The following is a 27,253-nucleotide window of genomic DNA, read 5'->3' on the forward strand; positions in this document are numbered from 1 at the left end:
TAGGAGGCAGTATTATAGTAGTTATATTCTTGTACATAGGAGCAGTATTATAGTAGTTATATCCTTGTACATAGGAGGCAGTATTATAGTAGTTATATTCTTGTACATAGGAGGCCGTAATCATAGTAGTTATATTCTTGTACATAGGAGGCAGTATTATAGTAGTTATATTCTTGTACATAGGAGGCAGTATTATAGTAGTTATATTCTTGTACATAGGAGGCAGTATTATAGTAGTTATATTCTTGTACATAGGAGCAGTATTATAGTAGTTATATCCTTGTACATAGGAGGCAGTATTATAGTAGTTATATTCTTGTACATAGGAGGCCGTAATCATAGTAGTTATATTCTTGTACATAGGAGGCAGTATTATAGTAGTTATATTCTTGTACATAGGAGGCAGTATTATAGTAGTTATATTCTTGTACATAGGAGCAGTATTATAGTAGTTATATTCTTGTACATAGGAGGCAGTATTATAGTAGTTATATTCTTGTACATAGGAGGCAGTATTATAGTAGTTATATTCTTGTACATAAGAGCAGTATTATAGTAGTTATATTCTTGTACATAGGAGGCAGTATTATAGTAGTTATATTCTTGTACATAAGAGCAGTATTATAGTAGTTATATTCTTGTACATAGGAGGCAGTATTATAGTAGTTATATTCTTGTACATAGGAGACAGTATTATAGTAGTTATATTCTTGTACATAGGAGACAGTATTATAGTAGTTATATTCTTGTACATAGGAGCAGTATTATAGTAGTTATATTCTTGTACATAGGAGACAGTATTATAGTAGTTATATTCTTGTACATAGGAGCAGTATTATAGTAGTTATATTCTTGTACATAGGAGCAGTATTATAGTAGTTATATTCTTGTACATAGGAAGCAGTATTATAGTATTTTCAGCATTAGGTGCATATATTTGTACTTTCCTTTGTCTCTTATGTTTTACATTCATTAGATTTGTATTGGATTATTATGTGACAATTATAAGATTCTGATATTCGTTATCAGGTTTTTTTTTCTTCCTTTTACATAAAAAAATGAATAAAACAACATAAAAATAAACAGGTTTTGCCCGTTTGCTCGTCCTCCTGCAGGAATGGCGCGGCATACATTTTCATTCATATTAATTGAATTTTAAAATGACCTTGCTCGCGTATTGATTTGAATTAAAATGTTCCACATCAAGGTCGCGCTGGCTCACGTCCTACAGGCGAAATATTAAAAAGCGAAGGGCCGTCTCACCGGCTATCGACGGAACAAGTTTAAGACGCAACCAGGAAAGTTTCTTTATTGCGCTCAGGAGGCCGTCACCATGAACGCGGCTCAAGCAGAGGACTGTGCGCGGCCGAACACTGGCGATTACTGACGGCCAATGTTTAATCAGGTTAATTATCCTTGGCTTTTGGGAAACGACATCTCCCAACATTCCCTGTAGTCTTTGCCCAGTGCATGCTGGGATTTGTAGTTTATCATGAAATGGAGGGTGCAGAGGCCTAAACTGTGGAGTTAAAAGAGGAGGCGTTTTGTGGGTGTTTGATGTGAAAAAAATTATTTAAGGTGGAATTCTCCTTTTTAAGATGGAATTGTTTTCTGCGCTGATTGTTCAAGAAGCAACAGACAGGCCAAAGGGCTTGGGTTCTTTATGGAGGACCCTTGGTTTTTGGAATCTGTGGACATTTAAGATCCTTATATTGGAAGTGAACTAATGGTGGTTGTCTCCTTCTCATGCACACGACCTTGTCTATTTTGCAGTCCACAAAACACGGATTCCGACTGAGTGTGTATCGCGTTCTCTTTGAAACGGATGAGAATAGTATGTGTTCTACTTATTTATTTTTTTGCGGGACAGCGAATCGGACTTACGGATGCGGACTGCACACCGTGTGCTGTCCACGCTTTTTGTGCCTCTGTTGAAATGAATGCGTCCACAACGGAGGCGGTTAAATATGGCCGTGTGCGTGGAGCCTTAAGGTGGAATTTCTTTCTTAAGCTGCAGTGGAAGGCAGGCGCCGGCATATCCAACAGTTCTTGCAGCAGAACCCAAAGATCTTTGAATCAATGGCGATCTTGGTTCTCGGACCTCCATGTCAGTAGATGGATTTCTCCTTTTTAAGGTGGAATTGATTTTGTAGGGCGGTGAGGAACAGCAGGCAGGTCCGCTAGGTGCCGGCGTCCGTTCTCGTCATCTTCGCGGTGATGAGCGGTAATTGCTTGGTCCTCATTACAGAGACTGATGTATCCAGATGTATATTTATAGCCGCCAACGCCATCCTCTCCCCCGGGAACGTCAGTGTCACCGAAGTTTAAGGAACGCACAAGCCCCAAAGCCAGCCAGCCAAACTTTTCTCCGACTGTTCCTCGTCAGACGAGAGGTGTTCTTGAAATAATTAGGCCATTTAGCGACCAGGAGGAATCTCCAGCCATCGCCACTTCCTTGAAAGTTCCGCGAGCCGCGCGGCGCTCTCCCTGGTTCTGAAGGAACACATTGTAATGTGCTCTTAATTAATATTTCAACACCTCACATTTTCTTCACTTCAAAGTGACTCCTAGGGCTGTGAATGCTCCTTCGATCCCGCTGTAGTTTGTGCCGCGCGTTCCCCTTGTTCTGTCTCATCTGACGAAAGTGCGGATCGTCCTTGTCTGACATTGTGGGGATAGCGGTAATCGCGCACAACTCAGCGCGCTCACTCGCGGAGAGTCCAGGCACCTGCATGCAGAGAGCGCAGGGTTTATGGCCGGCCATCGAGGGGTGCCGTCTGCAAGTGTTCACAATATGGAGCAGAGGTGAAGGGTAGAGCGCCCCCATACTAAGGGGTGAAGGGCAGTATATACTGACAGCCAGGAAGTCCAGTTACCACCGTGAAAGTGGGCACCCACTATCGGAGAACCCCCACTGTACTGAGGATTGAAGGGCAGCATGTACTGATGGGGCAGGGTGCACCCCCTTACCACCCTGAATGTAGAGTGCCCAGTAATGGCCATAGGACAAGGCGCCCACTATCGGAGAACCCCCACTGTACTGAGGAGTGAAGGGCAGCATGTACTTATGGGGAAGGGTGCACCCCCTTACCACCCTGAATGTAGAGCACCCAGTAATGGCCATAGGACAAGGTGCCCACTATCGGAGAACCCCCACTGTACAGAGGAGTGAAGGGCAGCATGTACTGATGAGGCAGTGCACCCCCTTACCACCCGGAATGTAGAGCGCCCAGTAATGGCCATAGAGCAAGGCGCCCACTATCGGAGAACCCCCACTGTACTGAGGAGTGAAGGGCAGCATGTACTGATGGGGCAGGGTGCACCCCCTTACCACCCTGAATGTAGAGCGCCCAGTAATTGCCATAGGGCAAGGCACCCACTATCTGAGAACCCCAACTGTACGGAGGAGTGAAGGGCAGCATGTACTGATGGGGCAGTACCACCCTGAATGTAGAGCGCCCAGTAATGGCCTTAGGTCAAGGCACCCACTATCGGAGAACCCCCACTGTACTGAGGAGTGAAGGGCAGCATGTACTGAAGGGGCAAGGTGCACCCCCTTACCACCCTTAATGTAGAGCGCCCAGTAATGGCCATAGGGCAAGGCACCCACTATCGGAGAACCCCCACTGTACTGAGGAGTGAAGGGCAGCATGTACTGATGGGGCAGAGTGCACCCCCCTACCACCCTGAATGTAGAGCGCCCAGTAATGGTGATAGGGCAAGGCACCCACTATCAGAGAACCCCCACTGTACAGAGGAGTGAAGGGCAGCATGTACTGATGAGGCAGTGCACCCCCTTACCACCCGGAATGTAGAGCGCCCAGTAATGGCCATAGAGCAAGGCGCCCACTATGGGAGAAACCCCCCCCCCCCCCCCCCCCCCCCCCGTATTGGGGAATTAAAGGCAGTGTGTACGGACGGGCAAAACACCCCTTTTCCACACTAAAAGAAGAGCACCCAGTGATGGCTGTAGTAAGCACCCGCCTCTACTGCGGGGTGGAAAGATTGACTCAGCATCATAAATAACTAAATGAGCCCCATTCTGAAGAGCAAAGCAGCCGGTTCTGGTGGCTAGAGCACCCAGTGATTGCTGAAGGACAGGGCGCTCACCATCAGAGCACCCAGTGATTGCTGAAGGACAGGGCGCCCACCATCAGAGCACCCAGTGATTGCTGAAGGGCAGGGCCCTCACCATCAGAGCACCCAGTGATTGCTGAAGGGCAGGGCCCTCACCATCAGAGCACCCAGTGATTGCTGAAGGACAGGGCGCTCACCATCAGAGCACCCAGTGATTGCTGAAGGACAGGGCGCTCACCATCAGAGCACCCAGTGATTGCTGAAGGACAGGGCGCTCACCATCAGAGCACCCAGTGATTGCTGAAGGACAGGGCGCTCACCATCAGAGCACCCAGTGATTGCTGAAGGACAGGGCGCTCACCATCAGAGCACCCAGTGATTGCTGAAGGACAGGGCGCTCACCATCAGAGCACCCAGTGATTGCTGAAGGGCAGGGCCCTCACCATCAGAGCACCCAGTGATTGCTGAAGGGCAGGGCCCTCACCATCAGAGCACCCAGTGATTGCTGAAGGACAGGGCGCTTACCATCAGAGCACCCAGTGATTGCTGAAAGACAGACCCTCACCATCAGAGCACCCAGTGATTGCTGAAGGACAGGGCGCTTACCATCAGAGCACCCAGTGATTGCTGAAGGCCAGGGCGCTTACCATCAGAGCACCCAGTGATTGCTGAAGGACAGGGCCCTCACCATCAGAGCACCCAGTGATTGCTGAAGGACAGGGCGCCCACCATCAGAGCACCCAGTGATTGCTGAAGGACAGGGCGCTCACCATCAGAGCACCCAGTGATTGCTGAAGGACAGGGCGCTCACCATCAGAGCACCCAGTGATTGCTGAAGGGCAGGGCCCTCACCATCAGAGCACCCAGTGATTGCTGAAGGACAGGGCGCTTACCATCAGAGCACCCAGTGATTGCTGAAGGACAGGGCCCTCACCATTAGAGCACCCAGTGATTGCTGAAGGACAGGGCGCTTACCATCAGAGCACCCAGTGATTGCTGAAGGACAGGGCGCTTACCATCAGAGCACCCAGTGATTGCTGAAGTACAGGGCGCTTACCATCAAAGCACCCAGTGATTGCTGAAGGACAGGGCCTCACCATCAGAGCACCCAGTGATTGCTGAAGGACAGGGCCTCACCATCAGAGCACCCAGTGATTGCTGAAGGACAGGGCCTCACCATCAGAGCACCCAGTGATTGCTGAAGGACAGGGCGCTCCCCATCAGAGCACCCACTGATTGCTGAAGGACAGGGCCCTCACCATCAGAGCACCCAGTGATTGCTGAAGGACAGGGCCCTCACCATCAGAGCACCCAGTGATTGCTGAAGGACAGGGCGCTCACCATCAGAGCACCCAGTGATTGCTGAAGGACAGGGCACCCACCATCAGAGCACCCAGTGATTGCTGAAGGACAGGGCGCTCACCATCAGAGCACCCAGTGATTGCTGAAGGACAGGGCACTCACCATCAGAGCACCCAGTGATTGCTGAAGGACAGGGCGCTCACCATCAGAGCACCTAGTGATTGCTGAAGGACAGGGCGCTCACCATCAGAGCACCCAGTGATTGCTGAGGGCCAGGGTGCTAACCATCAGAGCACCTAGTGATTGCTGAAGGACAGGGCGCTTACCATCAGAGCACCCAGTGATTGCTGAAGGACAGGACGCTCACCATCAGAGCACCCAGTGATTGCTGAAGGACAGGGCGCTCACCATCAGAGCACCCAGTGATTGCTGAAGGACAGGGCGCTCACCATCAGAGCACCCAGTGATTGCTGAAGGACAGGGCCCTCACCATCAGAGCACCCAGTGATTGCTGAAGGACAGGGCGCTCACCATCAGAGCACCCAGTGATTGCTGAAGGACAGGGCGCTCACCATCAGAGCACCCAGTGATTGCTGAAGGACAGGGCGCTAACCATCAGAGCACCCAGTGATTGTTGAAGGACAGGACGCTCACCATCAGAGCACCCAGTGATTGCTGAAGGACAGGGCGCTCACCATCAGAGCACCCAGTGATTGCTGAAGGACAGGGCGCTCACCATCAGAGCACCCAGTGATTGCTGAAGGACAGGGCCCTCACCATCAGAGCACCCAGTGATTGCTGAAGGACAGGGCGCTCACCATCAGAGCACCCAGTGATTGCTGAAGGACAGGGCGCTCACCATTAGAGCACCCAGTTATTGCTGAGGGCCAGGGTGCTAACCATCAGAGCACCCAGTGATTGCTGAAGGACAGGGTGCTAACCATTAGAGCACCCAGTGATTGCTGAAGGCCAGGGCGCTCACCATCAGAGCACCCAGTGATTGCTGAAGGACAGGGTGCTAACCATCAGAGCACCCAGTGATTGCTGAAGGACAGGGTGCTAACCATTAGAGCACCCAGTGATTGCTGAAGGCCAGGGCGCTCACCATCAGAGCACCCAGTGATTGCTGAAGGACAGGGTGCTAACCATTAGAGCACCCAGTGATTGCTGAAGGCCAGGGCGCTCACCATCAGAGCACCCAGTGATTGCTGAAGGACAGGGTGCTAACCATTAGAGCACCCAGTGATTGCTGAAGGACAGGGCCTCACCATCAGAGCACCCAGTGATTGCTGAAGGACAGGGCCTCACCATCAGAGCACCCAGTGATTGCTGAAGGACAGGGCGCTCACCATCAGAGCACCTAGTGATTGCTGAAGGACAGGGCCCTCACCATCAGAGCACCCAGTGATTGCTGAAGGACAGGGTGCTAACCATCAGAGCACCCAGTGATTGCTGAAGGACAGGGTGCTAACCATTAGAGCACCCAGTGATTGCTGAAGGCCAGGGCGCTCACCATCAGAGCACCCAGTGATTGCTGAAGGACAGGGTGCTAACCATTAGAGCACCCAGTGATTGCTGAAGGACAGGGCGCTCACCATCAGAGCACCCAGTGATTGCTGAAGGACAGGGTGCTAACCATTAGAGCACCCTCCTTTACTGAAGGGTGAAGGAAAGATTGGACCCGTGTGCTGAAGAGCAAAATGAGTCCTATTTTTAGAAGGGCAAAGCAGCCTGCACTGAAAGTAGAGCGCCCGCTGGGGAGCAGGGCAGGGCATCCGACATTGGAGGAAGCCCCCCTTACAGATGAGTGAAGGGCAATGCTGGTAGAGAGTCCCCTTCCCATACTGAAGGCAGAGCGCCCCCCGGAGACATTAGGGAGCACGCCTCTTCTCTCCTGTACTGAAGGGTGAAGGAAAACATGTCCATGTGTTGTAGGGTGGCTCATTCCCAATCCTGGACCGAACGCCCACAGCTCGCACAAAGTGAAGGGTGCACCCCATACTAAAAGCTGGCACCCACCCCACCCCTCTGCCCCTTAGAGCACTACAAAGCTATGGATGCCACCCGTCCTCAGGTTACAGGATAAGCCTAAGTGTAGCCAGGTTGCCCATGGACTGAGTGACCCCCTTCCGTGGCATGGAGCCCCCATTCTGAAAGATGAGGAGCGTCCCTTGTGCTGCCGCCCGGCTGGTCAAGTTTGCATCTCAGGAGTCTGGGAAAGCTGGGTGACGACCTCCCCGGCAGCTCCAAGCGCGGCCGAGGAGGACGATTCAAGGACTTGATGTTATTTATTAATCTTATGGAGACTTCTCCTAATTGCATTCATTATATGATGTTCCCGGTGATGGAGGCGGCAGGTGAGCGCCGGGCGGGGGCCGGGGGGCATTGTTTCCTTATTAATAGGGATTTAGAGCTTTCCCCCAAGGATCCCGAGCTCTTGAAATTCATTGCTTTGTAGTAAAACAATATAATGAGTACAGTGCAGCCCAACACGGGCGATCCCCCCGGTATTGTCAGCGCTTCCTGATCTTCTGCTGGCATCCAGTTAGCAGCGCTTCCCTGACGATTAACCCATTGCAAATTGCAGCTCCGCCATGAGCGGAGACATGTAGCCTGTCATCCGGAGCTGGTTTTGGAATAGAATTCCAGAGCTGCATTATACACTGACACACCCTTGAAGGAGACATTGTCTGCGATAAAATGACTTGCCGTTATAGATTTGGCGGTTGTGCCCATTTCAGCACTCATTCGTATCAATCCCCTGGCATGGTTCCCTAATGTGTGGGGGTTGATGGGAAGCACCCCTCTATTGTGTCTCGTGGGCTCTTAGTTACCTTACATGATGCCCCCCTCTCCTGATTGGAGCCTGAACACCACAATAATTAAGATTTAAAAAAAAAAATATATATATATTTTTTTTTTATCTCTCAAATGCAATTAAATGCTGAGAAGGTGCCAGCTGTAATGCCAACTCAGCAAGGGGATATTTACTATGGAAGAGAGGGGGCGCCATCTAGGATAACTCCCCCTTTCTAGCCGGTGGTTTGACCCTGGCACTGCAAAGAAATTACAGGGGAGTGATTCAAATGGTCATGGTGGGGGGCACATAATAACCAGGACAATGTCCTAAGTGGTAAGGGTGTGGTGGCATGATCCAGCGTCACCTGGGGGGCACAGACAGATCTTGGCTGTGGCACTCCCTTGACCTAGGAGGTCTGGAAAGAGGCGGCAGTGATAAGTGTTTGGTGACTTGCAGCTGGTGCCAGGGCGTCGGGCAGGAGGCTGGCGCTGCTCTGTTTCAGGTTCCCTCTCGTCAGAGGTTGGGGAAGTTTTTCTTCTCTTGTATCTGGGGCTTTCAGAAGATGTCGACCTGTCACAGCTTTGTCACACCTCATTACATGCCCTGATGGGGAGACATCTCTGTGCCACCTGCGTACCTGCCCTGCAGTGAGAACGTAATTTGCGTTTTTGGTAACCATGACTCATGTCTATTGGAGTCTCGTGTAGCTTGAATTCCACCTCCTGTGTTATCAGAGGCTTGGGTTGCCATTCGGTCTCCCATGCTTTGCACTGCAGCTCCGCTCATTTACATTAGCTGCAGCTTAGACGTCCGTCTTCGGGGGGAGTTTCTTTTGTTCTGTCCCTTTTCCCGTACAGATGTGGATCTATGGCTAGTATGGTGGGTACAGCAGGCGGCACACCCCTGCACCCTCTGCCCCTTCTCCTGGCAGGTAGACTTGGCGTTGGGTTACTAAGGCAATCGTTGATGGTTTTTCCAGCACAGTTTATCTGCTCTGTGTGAGCCCTACCATCTGCCATCTGGGCACACGCTTTGCCAACTCTGTTCAGCAGCCGTTCGTACAGCTAGTGACCCAATGCAGACCTTGCCCGTCTGCCCTGGCGCCACTACACAGTCCACTCAGGCAGGTGGCACTGACATGCCAGGCAGCCCATTCCATCAGGCCTTCATCCCGGTGCCAGTCCTATAGAGGTCATGTCTGCCAAACACCGATACTTCACCCGCTAATTTCATCTGCCATCTAGATCTGGGATGCCCGTCCTCAAATGCTCGGCTTATAGACCAGGAAACCTGCGCTGGTACATTGTAACAAACTGGAGAGGTGTGTGTGCTGACCAACAGACTAGAGGCAATCTTATATAAGAATGCTATCCCTCTTAAATGTCTCTGCTTGCTGTCAGTGGAGGGGAGCATTGTTATTTGCCCTAATCTGACAGCTGAGTTTGTTACATTTGTATCCAGTCTAGACAGTCCTCTGTCCAGACAGTTCGTTACAATGTATCAGTGCAGGTAACCTCAGCTGTCGGAGGTCTTAAAGGGGCATTCCATCCCATGAAGTGCTGACCTACTGTTAGTATTTGCCATTCCAACCCCCCTGAGAATAAAGGGGCCACAACGCCGGTTTACCGCTGATGTCGGAACCCCCCCCCCCCCCATCATAATAAGGATGACATATTCTAGAATTATACCATTACGGTGGGGATACCCCTTTAAGTTAGAACAGGTTTTCAGCCTCTGGATGTAAATCGGGCTGTTTCTATTCATTGACAGCAAGCAGAGATCTTAAAAATAAAACAAAAAGCCTTTCTGCTATTTCCCCGCTCCTCTCTCTGCAGGTGACCCTGGGCAAAGTGCTGAAGGTGATTGTGGTGATGCGCAGCCTCTTTATCGACCGCACCATCGTGAAGGGCTACAACGAGAACGTCTACACCGAGGACGGCAAGGTGAGATCATGTGACTTTCTTAAAGGGCCGGCGCCAAGACCAGCCACTAATATCATTTTCATTTAGCTGGGGGGGGGGGGGGGGAAATCTGTCCTGCCCCTCAGCCGTCCCTTGCAGTTTATATCACGCCGTCCTCTGGGGTTTTTGGGGCCCCGCTGGTTACTGGGGCCCAAGTGTAGCTTTTAGGCACCGCTGAAACGGCAGATAACAGAGAACAGTAGCATGCAAATGGAGAAGCTTGCCTAAAGGAGTAAAAAGCAAGGGAAGGAGACGGCGAGGTGACGCGGCCTCCTGCCAGGTCTCTGCTGGCATCGGCGGTTGCTGGATCGGGAGGTCGCGGTGAGCCACAGCAAACAATGCCTGGCCGAGGCGCTTGTGATATTTACAGAGCTCCCAGCACCCCCCTCCCTGCTCCCAGTGTGCACGTAATGGTCACATCCGGGGTTACTCAGGGATATTCACTCCCGAAAATTATTGACGAGCAAAAAGGGCAGACGGGAACAGATGAATATGTGTTTTATTTATTTTTTTAAAAGGATCGGTTCCTGTCCGCCGGAACATTGGAACAGCTAATAAATTAATTTGGTTTTCACAGCCGACTGTGCTCATGTAATTGGCTTTTCGCGTTAACCCCTCGCACACCTATAATGCAGCTGCGGATCATCTGCGGTTATCCGAGGCGCTGGAAATGACAAAGCAGCAGCCGGTAAAGTCGCCTGCCCGTTCACACTGCTTGATCAGGAAGGGTTAATTGGTGTGGAGGTTAACCCATACTGCGCACCAGGTTCACTGCGCGGACATTAATATGAGGATCAGGTTCCCCGACTGATTACAGCGCAAATAATGCTCTTCAGACCCAAAGGCCACATCCTAACGAGCAGAGGGCACCGCACAAGACCTTGTTAGCATGCAGATGTTTCACCGGCGCAGTGCCGAGAAAAGCGCATAAATAATGAAGTCAGCAGTAATGAGGGGCGCGATCGCCATCCTGTGACCCGTGCAGCCTTCAGTGGTACCCCTATTGTCTGCCTACACTGGGCATTATAGGTCCATATTTTTAGAAAAATCTGATTAGCAATGCAGAATGCTGTCGCAGTGTGAACAGTTTGGTCGCTGTGGTTACGTTTCCTAGTTACAATGTATCGTAGGAGGTTGTCAGGTGGATTGTCCTTAGCAACCAGTCAAGTTCTTAAGCAGAAAAGGGGCGTGGCAGTAATGGATCTACAGTTCTCTATCTCGTCCTGCTTTATTAATCAGATTTTTGTTATCCTTTTCAGGTAGTCACATACTGGGTGATTTGTGGTAACCCAGCTTTCCCAGAAACAGATATAACAAAGAAATGTAAAAAAAAAAGAGTTTTCAACAGCTTTACAAAGGAAGTGCCCCTTAACCTCTTCTGCCACCCTGATGTACCTGTACTTATAATACAGCAGGCACCCGGCCACACTGACCGTGATCGGCGATGTCGCTGAAACCAGTCATATAACCCCTCAGATTCCGCGTTCAACATCAATTATGGCATCTGTCAGGTTAGGCAGAGGGATGCGGCTCCCTCTGCCTTCCGATTGGAGCTCCCGCAGTGAAATCGCGGGGCTCCGATCGCGTACCATGGCAGCCTGGAGCCTGTCATGGTAATCTGCCTGCTGAGCTGTGCACGAGGCACAACTCAGCAGATAGAGAGGCCGCACCCATTCACCATAACAGATCTCACGCGCATGACCGTGGCTTTAGTTTTGCAACATGCAGATCGGATGCGGACCCATTAATTTCAGTGGGGCCACAAAAGATGTGGACAGCACGCCCATGTGCTGTCCGCATTCGTATGTCCGTTCCGCAGCCCTGCAAAAAAAACTATAGAACATGTCCTATTCTAAGGATAGGACGGCTTTACAGAGGGCAGGACGTTACGTTCCACAAAATGCGGGACACACACGGCCGGTATCCGTGTTTTGCAGATCCGCAATTTGCCTTCTGCTTGCGCCCGAACTGTGAATGGCACAAGGGATCAAAAGATCGCAGGTTCTAGTCCCCTAAGGAGTAAAAATTATTGTAAAAAAAAGTTAAAAACTAAATATTTAAATTTTAAATCTCTTTCCCAATGTTGCATATAAAAATATATAAACAATAAAAAAAACGGTATCATAGTGTCCGTAAACTGTTAAAATATGAAAAAAAATATCCTGCGCAGTGTACACTGTAAAAGTTGTAAAATAAGAAAAACCCTACAAATTTGGTATCGCGATAATCGTATTGCGCCACAGAAGAAGGAAATTGTGTCATTTTTAGCGCACAATGAACGCCTGAATATCAAAACCCCAAAAACCTTGTCAGAATGGTGGGGGTTTTTTTCAATTTAACCCTACAAAGATTTTTTTTTCCCTCCGTTTTTCCCAATACAAGACATGCCATTAAAAATACAACTTATCCCGTAAAAAATAAGCCCCCATATGGCTATGTGAACGGAAAATAAAAAAATGTTACGTCTATTGGAACATGGGGAGGAAAAAACGAAGGGGTTAAAGGGGCAGATCCATTTAGGTCGCAAGTAATGATCACAGTCGCGTCACTTCGTGCAATGTGTTGCAACCGTGAAATTGTCGTCAACAGTCCGAATCCTGCTGGATTTTTTTTTATCGCGATTCCCACGAGACTACTTCAGAGCTGAGATCAATGTGATTCGTGTGGGACCGTAACTCGCTTGCGACAATATTTAAACCTACGTGCGACCACATACAGGTTGGTTGCTTGAAAACGTTCGCCATTTGTCCGCATCTATTTTACAGTGCGATATGGCTGCGGTCTTGATTTAACATCACTTGTGACCAAATATTCAGCGCGTTTCAATTTTTCCCGACTGTTGCGTTTCATGTTCCCGATCATTACTTGTCTTGATCTTCGTGTCATGAGACCTAAGTCGCCATTTAGTCCCGGCCTAACCGTCTCGCAACCAAATCTCCTTCTGAAATAGTCATGTGACCACAGCACAACGTGTAGCCCTAGTCTTTATCCCCTGGACCTGATACATTGTTACTGCTTTGTTTCTTTTGCGCAGCGAGGGCGTTTATCCTGACAGCTCCTCCGGGGCCCCTGCCGTCCCTCCTGGGCTCTGTAGTGCATGTCCCCGTCTGTGTAGCAGTTAGAAGGCGTAAGCGCCCTCGTTGAATCCTCTTGTCGTCTGTTCAGACTACGGCTTCATTAATTACCCCGCGTCAGCGGCCGCTCACATCCTCCGAACCTCGGCAAGTGAAAAGCACAAAGCTATCAAAGCCGAGCTTCAAAGATCACCAGAGCCGTCTCTGGGGTAATTTCGGATCCCTGCTTCCCTACCACTTCAAAGCCGAGCGTAGAACTTGTCTGGGGTGGGGGGGCGCTCCGGCGGGGAGGGGGCGCATCTGATTTCTATAATAGGGGCTGGCACCGTTACTGTTTGATATGAGATGCACGGAAGGTTGCGATTCGTTTATCGACTTTGAAATCCTTCGGACGACCTTCAAAAAAAAAAAAGAAAATGGCATCCTGCCCCGCTATGCTAATACACGGGAGGACAGCGCGTGGTCCCGGCAGGTGGGGGGAGGGGCAACTTGGGTTAAAACTTATGACGTAAATGGGGAATAGAGATAATTATTTGGAAAATTTGGGAATTGGTTCAGTTTCTCAAAACCACTAGCTGTGGTGGGGGCATTACTACAGTGCCCGGTGTATGCCAGGCGGTGGCAGAGGCTCCGAGGAGGCCTGTAGTCACACGGCCGGGGTCTGCTACCTTGTAGTATGGCGTCATTATAGCATCAGTACATGTGCGTGCATGTAGCATCTGAGCAGCCATAGGGCATCAATATAGCAGGGTGTACAGTATATAGCATCAGTATAGCAGGGTGTACAGTATATAGCATCAGTGTAGTGGGGTGTATATAGCATCAGTATAGCAGGGTGTACAGTATATAGCATCGGTATAGCGGGGTGTTCAGTATATAGCATCAGTGTAGCAGGGTGTACAGTATATAGCATCAGTATAGCGGGGTGTATGTAGCATCAGTATAGCGGGGTGTATGTAGCATCAGTGTAGCAGGGTGTACAGTATATAGCATCAGTGTAGCAGGGTGTACAGTATATAGCATCAGTATGGCTGGGTGTATATAGCATCAGTATAGCTGGGTGTATATAGCATCAGTGTAGCAGGGTGTACAGTATATAGCATCAGTGTAGCAGGGTGTATATAGCATCAGTGTAGCGGGGTGTATATAGCATCAGTATAGCGGGGTGTACAGTATATAGCATCAGTGTAGCAGGGTGTATATAGCATCAGTGTAGCAGGGTGTATATAGCATCAGTGTAGCAGGGTGTATATAGCATCAGTGTAGCAGGGTGTATATAGCATCAGTGTAGCAGGGTGTATATAGCATCAGTGTAGCAGGGTGTATATAGCATCAGTGTAGCAGGGTGTATATAGCATCAGTGTAGCAGGGTGTATATAGCATCAGTGTAGCAGGGTGTATATAGCATCAGTGTAGCAGGGTGTATATAGCATCAGTGTAGCAGGGTATACAGTATGTAGAATCAGTATAGCAGGGTGTACAGTATATAGCATCGGTATAGCGGGGTGTACAGTATATAGCATCGGTGTGGCGGGGTGTATATAGCATCGGTGTGGTGGTGTACAGTATGTAGCATCGGTATAGCGGGGTGTATATAGCATCGGTATAGCGGGGTGTACAGTGTATAGCATCGGTGTAGCGGGGTGTACAGTATATAGCATCGGTGTAGCGGGGTGTACAGTATATAGCATCGGTGTAGCGGGGTGTACAGTATATAGCATCGGTGTAGCGGGGTGTACAGTATATAGCATCGGTGTAGCGGGGTGTACAGTATATAGCATCGGTGTAGCAGGGTGTATATAGCATCAGTGTAGCAGGGTGTATATAGCATCAGTGTAGCAGGGTGTATATAGCATCAGTGTAGCAGGGTGTATATAGCATCAGTGTAGCAGGGTGTATATAGCATCAGTGTAGCAGGGTGTATATAGCATCAGTGTAGCAGGGTGTATATAGCATCAGTGTAGCAGGGTGTATATAGCATCAGTGTAGCAGGGTGTATATAGCATCAGTGTAGCAGGGTGTATATAGCATCAGTGTAGCAGGGTATACAGTATGTAGAATCAGTATAGCAGGGTGTACAGTATATAGCATCGGTATAGCGGGGTGTACAGTATGTAGCATCGGTATAGCGGGGTGTATATAGCATCGGTATAGCGGGGTGTACAGTATATAGCATCGGTATAGCGGGGTGTACAGTATGTAGCATCGGTATAGCGGGGTGTATATAGCATCGGTATAGCGGGGTGTACAGTGTATAGCATCGGTGTAGCGGGGTGTACAGTGTATAGCATCGGTGTAGCGGGGTGTACAGTGTATAGCATCGGTGTAGCGGGGTGTACAGTGTATAGCATCGGTGTAGCGGGGTGTACAGTGTATAGCATCGGTGTAGCGGGGTGTACAGTGTATAGCATCGGTGTAGCGGGGTGTACAGTGTATAGCATCGGTGTAGCGGGGTGTACAGTGTATAGCATCGGTGTAGCGGGGTGTACAGTGTATAGCATCGGTGTAGCGGGGTGTACAGTGTATAGCATCGGTGTAGCGGGGTGTACAGTGTATAGCATCGGTGTAGCGGGGTGTACAGTGTATAGCATCGGTGTAGCGGGGTGTACAGTGTATAGCATCGGTGTAGCGGGGTGTACAGTGTATAGCATCGGTGTAGCGGGGTGTACAGTGTATAGCATCGGTGTGGCGGGGTGTACAGTGTATAGCATCGGTGTGGCGGGGTGTACAGTGTATAGCATCGCTGTGGCGGGGTGTACAGTGTATAGCATCGGTATAGCGGGGTGTACAGTGTATAGCATCGGTGTAGCGGGGTGTACAGTGTATAGCATCGGTGTAGCGGGGTGTACAGTGTATAGCATCGGTGTAGCGGGGTGTACAGTGTATAGCATCGGTGTAGCGGGGTGTACAGTGTATAGCATTAGTATAGCGGGGTGTACAGTGTATAGCATTAGTATAGCGGGGTGTACAGTGTATAGCATCGGTGTAGCGGGGTGTACAGTGTATAGCATCGGTGTGGCGGGGTGTACAGTGTATAGCATCGCTGTGGCGGGGTGTACAGTGTATAGCATTAGTATAGCGGGGTGTACAGTGTATAGCATTAGTATAGCGGGGTGTACAGTGTATAGCATCGGTGTAGCGGGGTGTACAGTGTATAGCATCGGTGTAGCGGGGTGTACAGTGTATAGCATCGGTGTAGCGGGGTGTATGTGCTGCAGCCCCGTCCTGTTCTCCGCTTAGTATGTGCTCAGTCTCCCTTTGTCAGGGGCGCGGGGTAACGGGGCAGCACCCCATACATTATACTTGTGACCGCCTCTCACCCTTCTTTTCTCTTCTTTCAGCTGGACATATGGTCGAAGTCCAACTATCAAGTCTTCCAAAAGGTAAGAGCAGCAGACGTGCCCTGACCGACCTCGCCTGCCCAGATACCCCAGTATAAAGTGGAGACACACTTCCTACTATAACACTGCATAAAAAGTCCTAAAACATGACTGCTGTCCTCCAGAAACAGCGCCACACCTGTCCACAGGTTGTGCAGGGTACTGCAGTTCAGCCTCGTTCACTTCAGTGGAGCTGCAGTACCTGACTCCACCCATGGTCAGGGGTGGTGCTGTTTCTGGGAGACAGAAGCCATGTTTTATAATTCTGTGCTACGGCCCTTTAATCTGGCATCTGATAATGCAGAAGTTCTTCTATTACCAGCACAGAGCCGCCGTCCTTAGTCTCGGAGATTTCGGAGACCTCTTCCCCGCCAGATGTGGCCCCGGTAGAGCGAAATGAAATTATTCTGCTGCTCTGTTCCCCAATATTCGCTGCATCAGCAGAACTATCTTATTAGGTTTGTTTATGACGGGGCCGCCGCGCCGGAGGGGTCCGGGGAGCAGCGCGTCTCGCTGTGCGCCGAACGCACGCCCCACCACCCGGACGCTGTCTGGAGAATCTTGTACCGGAGATGAAGTAATTTCCTTACTGAACTTACGAGACCTTCGGCTCCCGAAATGCGTCTCTCCCTGCACTCCCGGCCAGAGGAGAAGAAAGCGACAAAGTTGCTGTGCGTTTTATTGGTGTCTGTTCTTAGGAAAGCTGGATGGAAGCCAAACCACAGGTATGATCATCACCCAGCTTTCCTGGAGTCCGTGACTATTCCCACCAAGGATGTGGAGTCTTCAAGCTGCAATCAATTTGGTTCTGACGAGACAGATACGGGGGTCCGAGGAGGTCTCGACTACTGGTGCCAGTTTTTTTGACAACCCGCTGCCACCATGCCCACCGAAAAGGAGAGGCACAGCTCTCGCCAACACGACTGTGGCAGTAATCATGTGATCACTAGGCTCCGCCCCGAGACCTGTATATTATTATAGCTGGAAGTAATGTATCAAAGAAAATAAATAAAATAACCCTTAGTGCGGTATCTTCCCTGTACTATAGTGCGGTATCTTCCCTGTACTATAGTGCGGTATCTTCCCTGTACTATAGTGCGGTATCTTCCCTGTACTATAGTGCGGTATCTTCCCTGTACTATAGTGCGGTATCTTCCCTGTACTATAGTGCGGTATCTTCCCTGTACTATAGTGCGGTATCTTCCCTGTACTATAGTGCGGTATCTTCCCTGTACTATAGTGCGGTATCTTCCCTGTACTATAGTGCGGTATCTTCCCTGTACTATAGTGCGGTATCTGTATCTTCCCTGTACCATAGTGCGGTATCTGTATCTTCCCTGTACCATAGTGCGGTATCTTCCCTGTACCATAGTGCGGTATCTGTATCTTCCCTGTTACTATAGTGCGGTATCTGTATCTTCCCTGTTACTATAGTGCGGTATCTGTATCTTCCCTGTTACTATAGTGCGGTATCTGTATCTTCCCTGTTACTATAGTGCGGTATCTGTATCTTCCCTGTACCATAGTGCGGTATCTGTATCTTCCCTGTTACTATAGTGCGGTATCTGTATCTTCCCAGTACTATAGTGCAGTATCTGTATCTTCCCTGTTACTATAGTGCGGTATCTGTATCTTCCCTGTACCATAGTGCGGTATCTGTATCTTCCCTGTTACTATAGTGCGGTATCTGTATCTTCCCTGTACCATAGTGCGGTATCTGTATCTTCCCTGTTACTATAGTGCGGTATCTGTATCTTCCCTGTGCCATAGTGCGGTATCTGTATCTTCCCTGTTACTATAGTGCGGTATCTGTATCTTCCCTGTACCATAGTGCGGTATCTGTATCTTCCCTGTACTATAGTGCGGTATCTGTATCTTCCCAGTACCATAGTGCGGTATGGATTTGGAGGGCTGAATACTAATTTGCGGCACATTACTGGACACCCTCGGGGGCGGCCATGGACTTCACACGGGGCAGAGCGCGGCCTTCCCTTTGTGCCGTCGGAGTCTAAATCGGACTGGTATTGTCTGCCACAATAGACGGCGGATAAAAGGAGGATCTGGAGGGGGATGGGGCGCAGCGCCGAGGAGGATGAATGGCTCCCCCGCCGACCACAGATGGGCTCAGTCCGCTGCGTGGCATTTAGACGGCTCCAGCAAATAGGCAGTGGAGAGCGTCCTCGCCGTCCAGCCGCTCTCCCTCCCCGATCGTCTTCGGTGAATAGGATGTGTGCGCCGTAGCTGCAGGTAGCCGGCTGCCAGATGAATAGATGATGGGAGTCGGTAAACACATCGCTCGGCGTCTGCCGAGCCTCTGAAAGGCCAGACAAAAGCCCAAAACGCCCTTGAATGCAGCATCGGGAGGCCACCTGATTATAGCCGCCGCTTTAACCGTTTCACCAGTCGTTGGCTGCGGTACTGTGCGCTGGTTTGGGGTGCACCATCACTTCTGTCCATGTGAATGGCGCGGGTGCATGGACTTCTGCAAACCCCATTCAGATGACTGGGACAGCCGCTGTGTGAACAGCCAGCCCATGTAGAGGGCCCTGGCAGTCCAGGAGCCCCACAACATATTGACATCTAGCTCTGCTCATCCAGTTCCTCCTAGTTCACTGATAGAATTCCAGAGGTGCAGTGAAGACTGACACAAACAGAGCAGTTGAAGGTTTGGCACAGGGGATGTGAGTGTGACCTGTACATTACAAAAGCAGTGGTCACCAGAGCCGTAGATCCATCGCAGGGCCTGGGTGACCCTGTGACTAAGCTGCTTCCTAGACCCTGGCAAAGAGGTGACAGAACTTATAGATGAGAAGAGGGAACGGTCGGTGTCCCCACCCAGCGGAGGCCGCCATCCTGGGTTAGACCGTTTTTTATCACAAGTAGGTTTGTAGGATTGGTGAAGTCTGGAGTAAAGTTTTCTTGTCCTTGAAGAAAGTCTTGGTGCAGACCTCGACGGCAGCCTGCCCCCTGCAGGTATGTCCAGACCAGGCCGCGCGGCGCGCACCCTCCTGCTCCGTACTGCAGAGACAATGCGGCTAATGTATGAAAATATATTCTCGTCAATACCGAGCTAAAGAGCCGGCGCATGAATGCATTCATGAGGCCGATGGATCCGGCTATCGACGATCCGGGCTCAAGGTGAGAGAGGGCGCGACTTCACCACGCCGCCCCGCGCCCGTCTTCCCAGAAGCCCGAACGTGAGACTAATAGGGTCAGATGTTACCAGCAAATTGGATTTATCAGTTCTGCTTTGTAGGGGAACAGTAGATAGCGTGCGCCCCGCCGGCATGAAGACTAGTGCATCACACCGCTAGCGTGTCCACCAGTCACAGAGCCCTCGCACCTGGGGCCCTCGGCAGTGTCCATGGGCCCTTTAAATAAAGAGACATGACCTGCAAATATAACTGCTCCCCCAGTCGTCGTGTGTGAAGTCTTCTGCTTATCTGGTTCTGGGAAAGCTGGGTGATTACAGCTCCTGTGGGGGCGCATTCAGCCTTTCCGTAGGTATGTCCGGTTCTGGGAAAGCTGGGAGATTACAGCTCCTGTGGGGGCGCATTCAGCCTTTCTTTAGGTATGTCCGGTTCTGTGAAAGCTGGGCGATTTCAGCTCCTGTGGGGGGGCGCATTCAGCCTTTCCTTAGGTATGTCCGGTTCTGGGAAAGCTGGGCGATTTCAGCTCCTGTGGGGGCGCATTCAGCCTTTCCTTAGGTATGTCCGGTTCTGGGAAAGCTGGGTGATTACAGCTCCTGTGGGGGGGGCGCATTCAGCCTTTCCGTAGGTATGTCCGGTTCTGGGAAAGCTGGGTGATTACAGCTCCTGTGGGGGCGCATTCAGCCTTTCCGTAGGTATGTCCGGTTCTGGGAAAGCTGGGCGATTTCAGCTCCTGTGGGGGCGCATTCAGCCTTTCCTTAGGTATGTCCGGTTCTGGGAAAGCTGGGTGATTACAGCTCCTGTAGGGGCGCATTCAGCCTTTCTTTTAGATATAGGAAAGCTGTGTTACAACCAATATGGCTTCCATTACAGCGCCCCCCACGGGTCAGTTCAGTCTTTGCATAGCTGTATCTATTTTTGGGAAAGCTGGGTGACCACCTGCATGATGCTAGGGTTGTCGCTCAGCTTTCCTCTGGTCCTGATGGCAGAGACGTTTCCTGCGCCCGTATATCGCTGCCTATCCGAGGGGCATGTTCACATGTGGCAGATGACAGGCAGATTTAGACACCGATTCCGCCAAACACTTTGCGTGTGAATTGGGTCTCAGCGCCGTTCCTGTGCGTCTGAACATTTTCACCCGGATTGCTCTCTGCGTAAAATAAATTTGCCTTTGATTTTTAAGAAACCCATTAATAAATCTGATGCACTTTTATGCCTAGACCAGGGCCTTGTGGGCGGAGCATGACACTTCTTCCTCCCCAAAAGACAGCACCATGCCTGGCTGTATGCGGTATTGCAAGCTGCGCCCCGTATATCTCGGTGCAGTTGAGCTGCAGTACCGGACACAAGACAGGTGTGGCACTGTGTGTGTGTTTTATATTCGTGGACATCCCCTTTAAGGTGGCGATGATCCCTCTGCTTCCCCGCTCATTGATCTGCTTTTCCCTTCATCTTCTCTCACTCCCGTCTCTGACAACTTCCCCAGCGCTCTCCTCCCCCGCCTCAGCTTCCTTCTCGTCTCTCCCGCTCCCTCATTGATCTCGCCATGTATTTCTCGCCGTCGTTTGCTCGGATAAAGGCTGTCCCGCCGATTGACAGCCCTGTCGCCTGCAGCCTCGCGTCTCGCCAGATGTGTCGTTACACGTTTAGATGTGTCAAATAATTTTGGGGAAGGTGGGAATTGGCGGCGGGGCAGCTGTCTCTGATCTCCGGATCCAGCCCCGCTCTTCTCCATCCTGGTGCCCACCTGCCCGCTCCGCCTAAGGGGGATTCACCTAGCGCCCCCATAATCCCCCCCCCCCCGAACTTTGATCACCACTAAGGGGGAAGGGGAGGAGGGGGTCCGTAACTTATGAGGCATGGAGATCTGCACCCCATTAAATGCTTAGCACTTAACGCGTTTCGCAGCTTGACGTCACATGGTTGTTGCTATGTATTTAACGCGTTTCATTATCTAACCTCATTGTTATTGATATGTATTTAACGTGTTTCGCGACACGACCTCAAATGATTATTGCCGCTTATTTAATGTTTCATGATATGACCTCACTTTATTATTAGTTCTGAATGTTTAACGCGTTTCGCAGTGACCTCCCATTATTATGATGATTTCAACACATTTCATGATGTGACCTCACATCACGCATTATTTTGCTGTGTTTTGCAGTGTGACCTCACATTATGCATGTAACGCGTTTCGCATCATGACCTCCCATGATTATGCATTTAACGCGTTTCGCAGCGTGACCTCACATGATTATTGTTGCTGTGTATTTAATGCATTTCATGGTGTGACCTCACGTTGCTTTTGCTATCCAAGTAACGCGTTTCGCAGCATGACCTCTCTCAGGTTTTTAATACTAATGACTTTTCCTCGTGAATGGTCATCAGTATCTGATCGGTGGGGTTCTGACACCCGTGAGCACCGCTGCCTTCTCCGTGCTTACTGAGCACAGCGCCGTACAGTGTATAGCGGATGTGCGTGGGATCGTGCTCAGCCGCAGTGCTACTGCCTTCTCAAACAGCTGACTGGCGGGTGTCCGACCCCCCCCCCCCCACCGATCAGATACTGATGACCTAGGATAGTATTCAGATCTCGGGAAAACCCTTTAATGCATTTCACGCTGTGACCTCACGTTATTATTGCTATGTGTTTAACGCGTTTCATGATGTGACCGCACATTATTATTTTTGCTGTGTTTCACGCATTTTGCCGCGTGACCTCACATTTTTGTTACTGTGATGTGTTCCAGGTTACAGACCACGCCACAACAGCCTTGCTGCATTACCAGCTGCCACAGATGCCCGACGTGGTGGTGCGGTCATTTATGGTGAGTAGAGCCCCAGGAGACCTCTTTATGACCAGGCACAACTGACGCGGGAGAAGCTTTATCCCACGTTTTCCATTTGCAGAATCGGCAGTTCAGAGATCATTGATTTCTTTCTGTGTTTTTATCCTTCCCTCGTCATGTTCTCCATTGTTCTTGTGTTAAAATTTCACCAAGGGACCCTCCACCTCCTCCTCCTCTTCATGTTCCTCTTCCTCATCCACCACCTCCTCCTCCCAGAATTACACCTGCACTTTAAAGAAATAGATGGATAGATATAGTGGAGTATTCTTTGGTCTGGAACATTTATCTGTTCCTTGTTCCACATGTTGACACTGGCATCAAACCCTATGTGCCAGCAGAGTGCTGGTGTGTGCATGTGTATGGCAGGGAGCTCTTCTGGAGCTGCCAAGGAGCATGTAAGCATACTATCCGCCTGATGGTTTAGAACATCTATTAATCTGACACCACTGCTGTCCCTTGGATGATTGATTATTGGAGGATACGAGACCTACTAGATCAGGTCTGGTACCAGGGTCTGCAGTCCAGTAAACAGTGAAGATGTCGTCTTGTGAAAGTTTTGCTGTCCTGGGGAAGAACTGTTTACATCAGGTTTTATTATTTGTTTGTGGCAAAACCAGACAAGACACCCAAATCCAGCCCTCAGACCAGACGCCTCAACTCATCCTGACCCCCGAAATTCAGATGCCAGACACCTGAACTTACTCTGACCCCAGACCATATCCCTAACCATACTCGGAACCATGATCAGACATAACCTCATTTACACCCCAGTAAAGACACCCAAAACCCAGACCCCGAAGCTTACAGATGAACACAGCCATAATGTATAGAAAGTTTACACTTTAGACCGTACACAATACCCCTCGACTCATACATACCCCTGATTTCATCCAGACACCAGACCATACCCCTACACTCATCCAGACCCCTGAACTTATTTAGACCCTAGACTCATCCAGACTCCAGACCATATACCAACACTCATTCAGACCCATGAACTCATTGACCCCAAACAAGACACCTAAATTCATCCAGACCCTAGATAATATGCCTAAACTCATCCAGACCCCAGAACATACGCCTACACTCATCCAGACCATCTGAACTCATTGACCCCAGACCATACTCCTCCCCTCATCCAGACCCCCTCCCCTCATCCAGACCCCACCTTACCTCATCCAGACCCCCCTTACCTCATCCATACCCTCACCCAGACCATACACCTCACTTCATCCAGGTGCCTGATCACTTTCAGACCCTAGACAATACACCTAAACTCATCCAGCTTCCGGACCCCTGAACTTATCCAGACCCCAGAACATACGCCTACACTCATCCAGACCATCTAAACTCATTGACCCCAGACCATATCCCTTACCTCATCCAGACCCCCTCCCCTCATCCAGACCCCCTCCCCTCATCCAGACCCCCTTACCTCATCCATACCCTCACCCAGACCATACACCTCACTTCATCCAGGTGCCTGATCACTTTCAGACCCTAGACAATACACCTAAACTCATCCAGCTTCTGGACCCCTGAACTCATTCAGACCCAAACATTCATAGACCCCAGACCATACCCCTCACCTCATCCGGACCCCTAAAACGTATTCAGACCCCAGACCAGACTCCTAAACTTACTCAGACCTTTAAAATTCAGACTCCAACACATAAAGATGAACACAGCCCTAATGCTTAGAAACTGGAAGCGACATGACGCTGGAGAAGACTCTTGCACATAGAAGCTTACACTCTAATGATGACTTGCGTAACATCTCACATTGCATTGCTTTCCTCCGCTTTCCTCCTCATCTATCCCACCCCAACAATTTGAGATCCGGTCTGACAATTGGAAAGTTCCTGTAACGCTGAGTCCTGCGGCACAGCCGGCACCAGGTTATGCTGTGTACGATCACCGGGGGAGCGGGATTGTGATCGATCGGCTCCAGCTGAGATCCTTTTCTGAAGAGTCTGACAGGAGCTCAATAAATGTGCCAATATCCCGCACCCACCGGCAGCCAAGATGTCAGAATGACCCCCGGTTATGATCTCTTGGCAAGCCCCAGCCTGGAGGGGGGTGACATTGGCACACAGGTGCCCTTATTATGCCCTACCGATGCCCAGTACCCTTTAAATTTTGCTCATTTCACTCATTGCTGGCCAAGCAAGGGGTCATGTATGGAGGGTCTTGCCCGTTGGTGTCTCTTTGGTGTAAAGTTTGCCTTGATCCGTATGATCCCTCTCAGGGTGGGTCCATGCACCTTTAAGTGTTTGTTTTTCGCAACGTCGGATATTGACGGCTCCTGCAGGGAAGGCGTTCGCGGAGCACAGACAAATGTGCGTCCCGGGCTGCCTCCCATCCCTCATCCTCCCCCCGTATTGATTGAAGGAAGACATATTGAGTGTGTAACTCTGCCGCCTCCCTCAGGTCTTTATTTACCCACCGATCACGCCGCGCTCGTTTTCCCAAAACCAATTCAGAGGATTTTAGAGAGACGTGTAACTTCTGTATAAAAAGCACGCCGAGTGCGGTGCCGACACCTTCTCATTCATCAGCGGGGCGACGCCTCAGACATGCGGATTTCTGTGGGAACAGCGGCCTAATGGCTAAGAAATAAATCTCGGAAAATGTTGTTTTCTGCTAAAAAAATAAATAAAAAATCCCCCCTCCTCCTGCGGGCAGACATAGCAACTCTGACAGAATACAGCTGGCGGGCCCCATAGTGTAGATCAGACTGGGCCCCCCAGGGCCTTGCGGATAATGCTGCACCCACTTGTTTTAGGACAGTGCCCCATTCTTCTGAGAGAGAGAGGAGTCCTGCACACGCACAGTACTAGGGGGATGGGACCAACCAAGGCTGGGACCCGTATCATCCACATGGACTGCCTCTATGGTAGAAGGGGGCTTGCCATCCAGGACCCCCTGATACTAGCCAGAGAGGAGACTCACAGCAGTGAGACCCCCTCCTCCCCTCGCCATCATCTCATTATTGGGAGACTCATGCCGTGCAAAAAGGTTTGGAAAACGTGCCGCCCCTTTAAGAAAACTCCCTCCTTAACATGTAAATGTTTCTGCCAAAGGTTCTTATCATTTAGAAGGGGGAAAATCTGATTAATACTGCAGAATGAGAGGGCGGTGTGGCAGCTGGCACTTCTGTAGCGGGTGGACAGCACCAGTCTCATTGCTAGGGACACGCTGTCTGGCTGTAGGGTTGTCGGGCAGCAGCCAGGCCGTATTAATCAGATATCCCTTTAACAGCACTTTTTATACCATAAAATATCTGTATTAATATCTCTGAGCAGCTCGGATTATTTTTGGCGCTTGCGGCAGTTTTTCTGCGTGCTAAACTTTCCACGCCATATGGGATGCTGCTTTTAGGATGGCTAAGTCTCAGAGGAGGAGAGAAAAAAATATAAAAAAAAAGTATAATTTCTGATATTTTTTTTTTTTTTTATATTATAAATCCGCTTTCTTTTGACCTTGTTAAAAAAAAATAATAATAAATGTAGCGGTAGTGTGCACACTCTGGCGGTGGTGAACTCAGCATGTCTGGCCTGGGCCCGAGCCAGAGCGTGTCATCTCGTCACCCAGAGCATTAAACATGACGGCTAGGATGACATTTTTGATTTCACTTCTTCTCCCCCTCCCCTCCTCCCCCCTTCCCTTTGCAGACCTGGTTAAGAAGTTACATCAAGCTGTTCCAGGCTCCGTGCCAACGCTGCGGAAAGTTCTTGCAGGACGGTCTGCCGCCCACGTGGAGGGATTTCCGCACTTTAGAGGCCTTCCATGATACCTGTCGACAATAGGGAGGGATGGGGGCGGGGGGGGGGCGGTATTATTTGAGACGCAACTTTTCAAAGAGCATTTTGTGGATGAAGATATCTGCGCGTCTGGGGAGCGAGGACTTAGCACCTTGCGCAGACGAGACATACGACCCAGGGTGGAAACTATTAATGCCATCAATGCGACATTTGGAAACCGCTCAGGCCTCGGACTCGAGGGGCGCTGGGAATTCAATGATTTCTTCGCCTGGTCTGGCAGCCAGCTCCGCAGGGAACCGGGAAATGTTGACTTTTTCGATCGCCGACCACGAGTTTTGGAGACCGTGTGGCGGGCCTGGTTTCTTTTTTATTAAAAATTTATATTTTTCTGTTTTCAATAAAAAAATGTAAAAAATGTTTTGAGATTTTGTGAAAGATTCAGATTCTGCACTTGAGTCGTAAAGGGGTTTTGGGGCACATAGTGAGGTCTGCACCATTGTGTCCTGCAGCCAGCAGCGCCTCCATTTTAGGGCAAGAAGAGCGTATGAATGGGACCCAGGAGACCGGACATTGACCCGAGTTGGAAAGTGTCTTCTGGATCAGGAAATCCTCATCACTGGAGCCTGATGGACTTGGTCATATGGTGGATTCGGCCGCACTGGCGGTGTATCTGCAGGTGAGATGGTGTCAGGACCCATGTCAGATGGAGTCCAACTCTGCTCATCTCCAGGCTCTTGGCCAACAGAGCTCAGACTGATGCTGATTGGCTGAGAGCCTGGGGATCAGCGTAGATTCGCACTTAGAAGTAGTTGGTGCAGTCTTCAAGGGGCAGTCTTCGTATGAAGGTAAAATATGTAAGAACCTCGCCTAGAGTTCAGTAGCTGACCATCGTCA

At 50.1% G+C, this 27,253-nt stretch overlaps 1 protein-coding gene across 1 annotated transcript in view; it reads left to right on the forward strand.

The window, feature by feature from the left end:
* The window catches only part of MED27 (mediator complex subunit 27), a 117,469-nt gene extending 90,693 nt beyond the window's left edge, over positions 1–26,776 (forward strand). Inside the window, exons 5-8 of the mRNA XM_044305870.1 lie at positions 10,015–10,122; positions 16,556–16,597; positions 22,497–22,574; positions 26,270–26,776. Coding sequence (XP_044161805.1) covers positions 10,015–10,122; positions 16,556–16,597; positions 22,497–22,574; positions 26,270–26,404 — 363 coding nt within the window. The 3' untranslated portion in view covers positions 26,405–26,776. The remainder of the gene's footprint in view (positions 1–10,014; positions 10,123–16,555; positions 16,598–22,496; positions 22,575–26,269) is intronic.
* The last annotated feature ends 477 nt before the right edge of the window (positions 26,777–27,253 follow it).

Source organism: Bufo gargarizans, chromosome 9 (assembly GCF_014858855.1).
Source record: "Bufo gargarizans isolate SCDJY-AF-19 chromosome 9, ASM1485885v1, whole genome shotgun sequence".
Taxonomy (NCBI): Eukaryota; Metazoa; Chordata; class Amphibia; order Anura; family Bufonidae; genus Bufo; species Bufo gargarizans.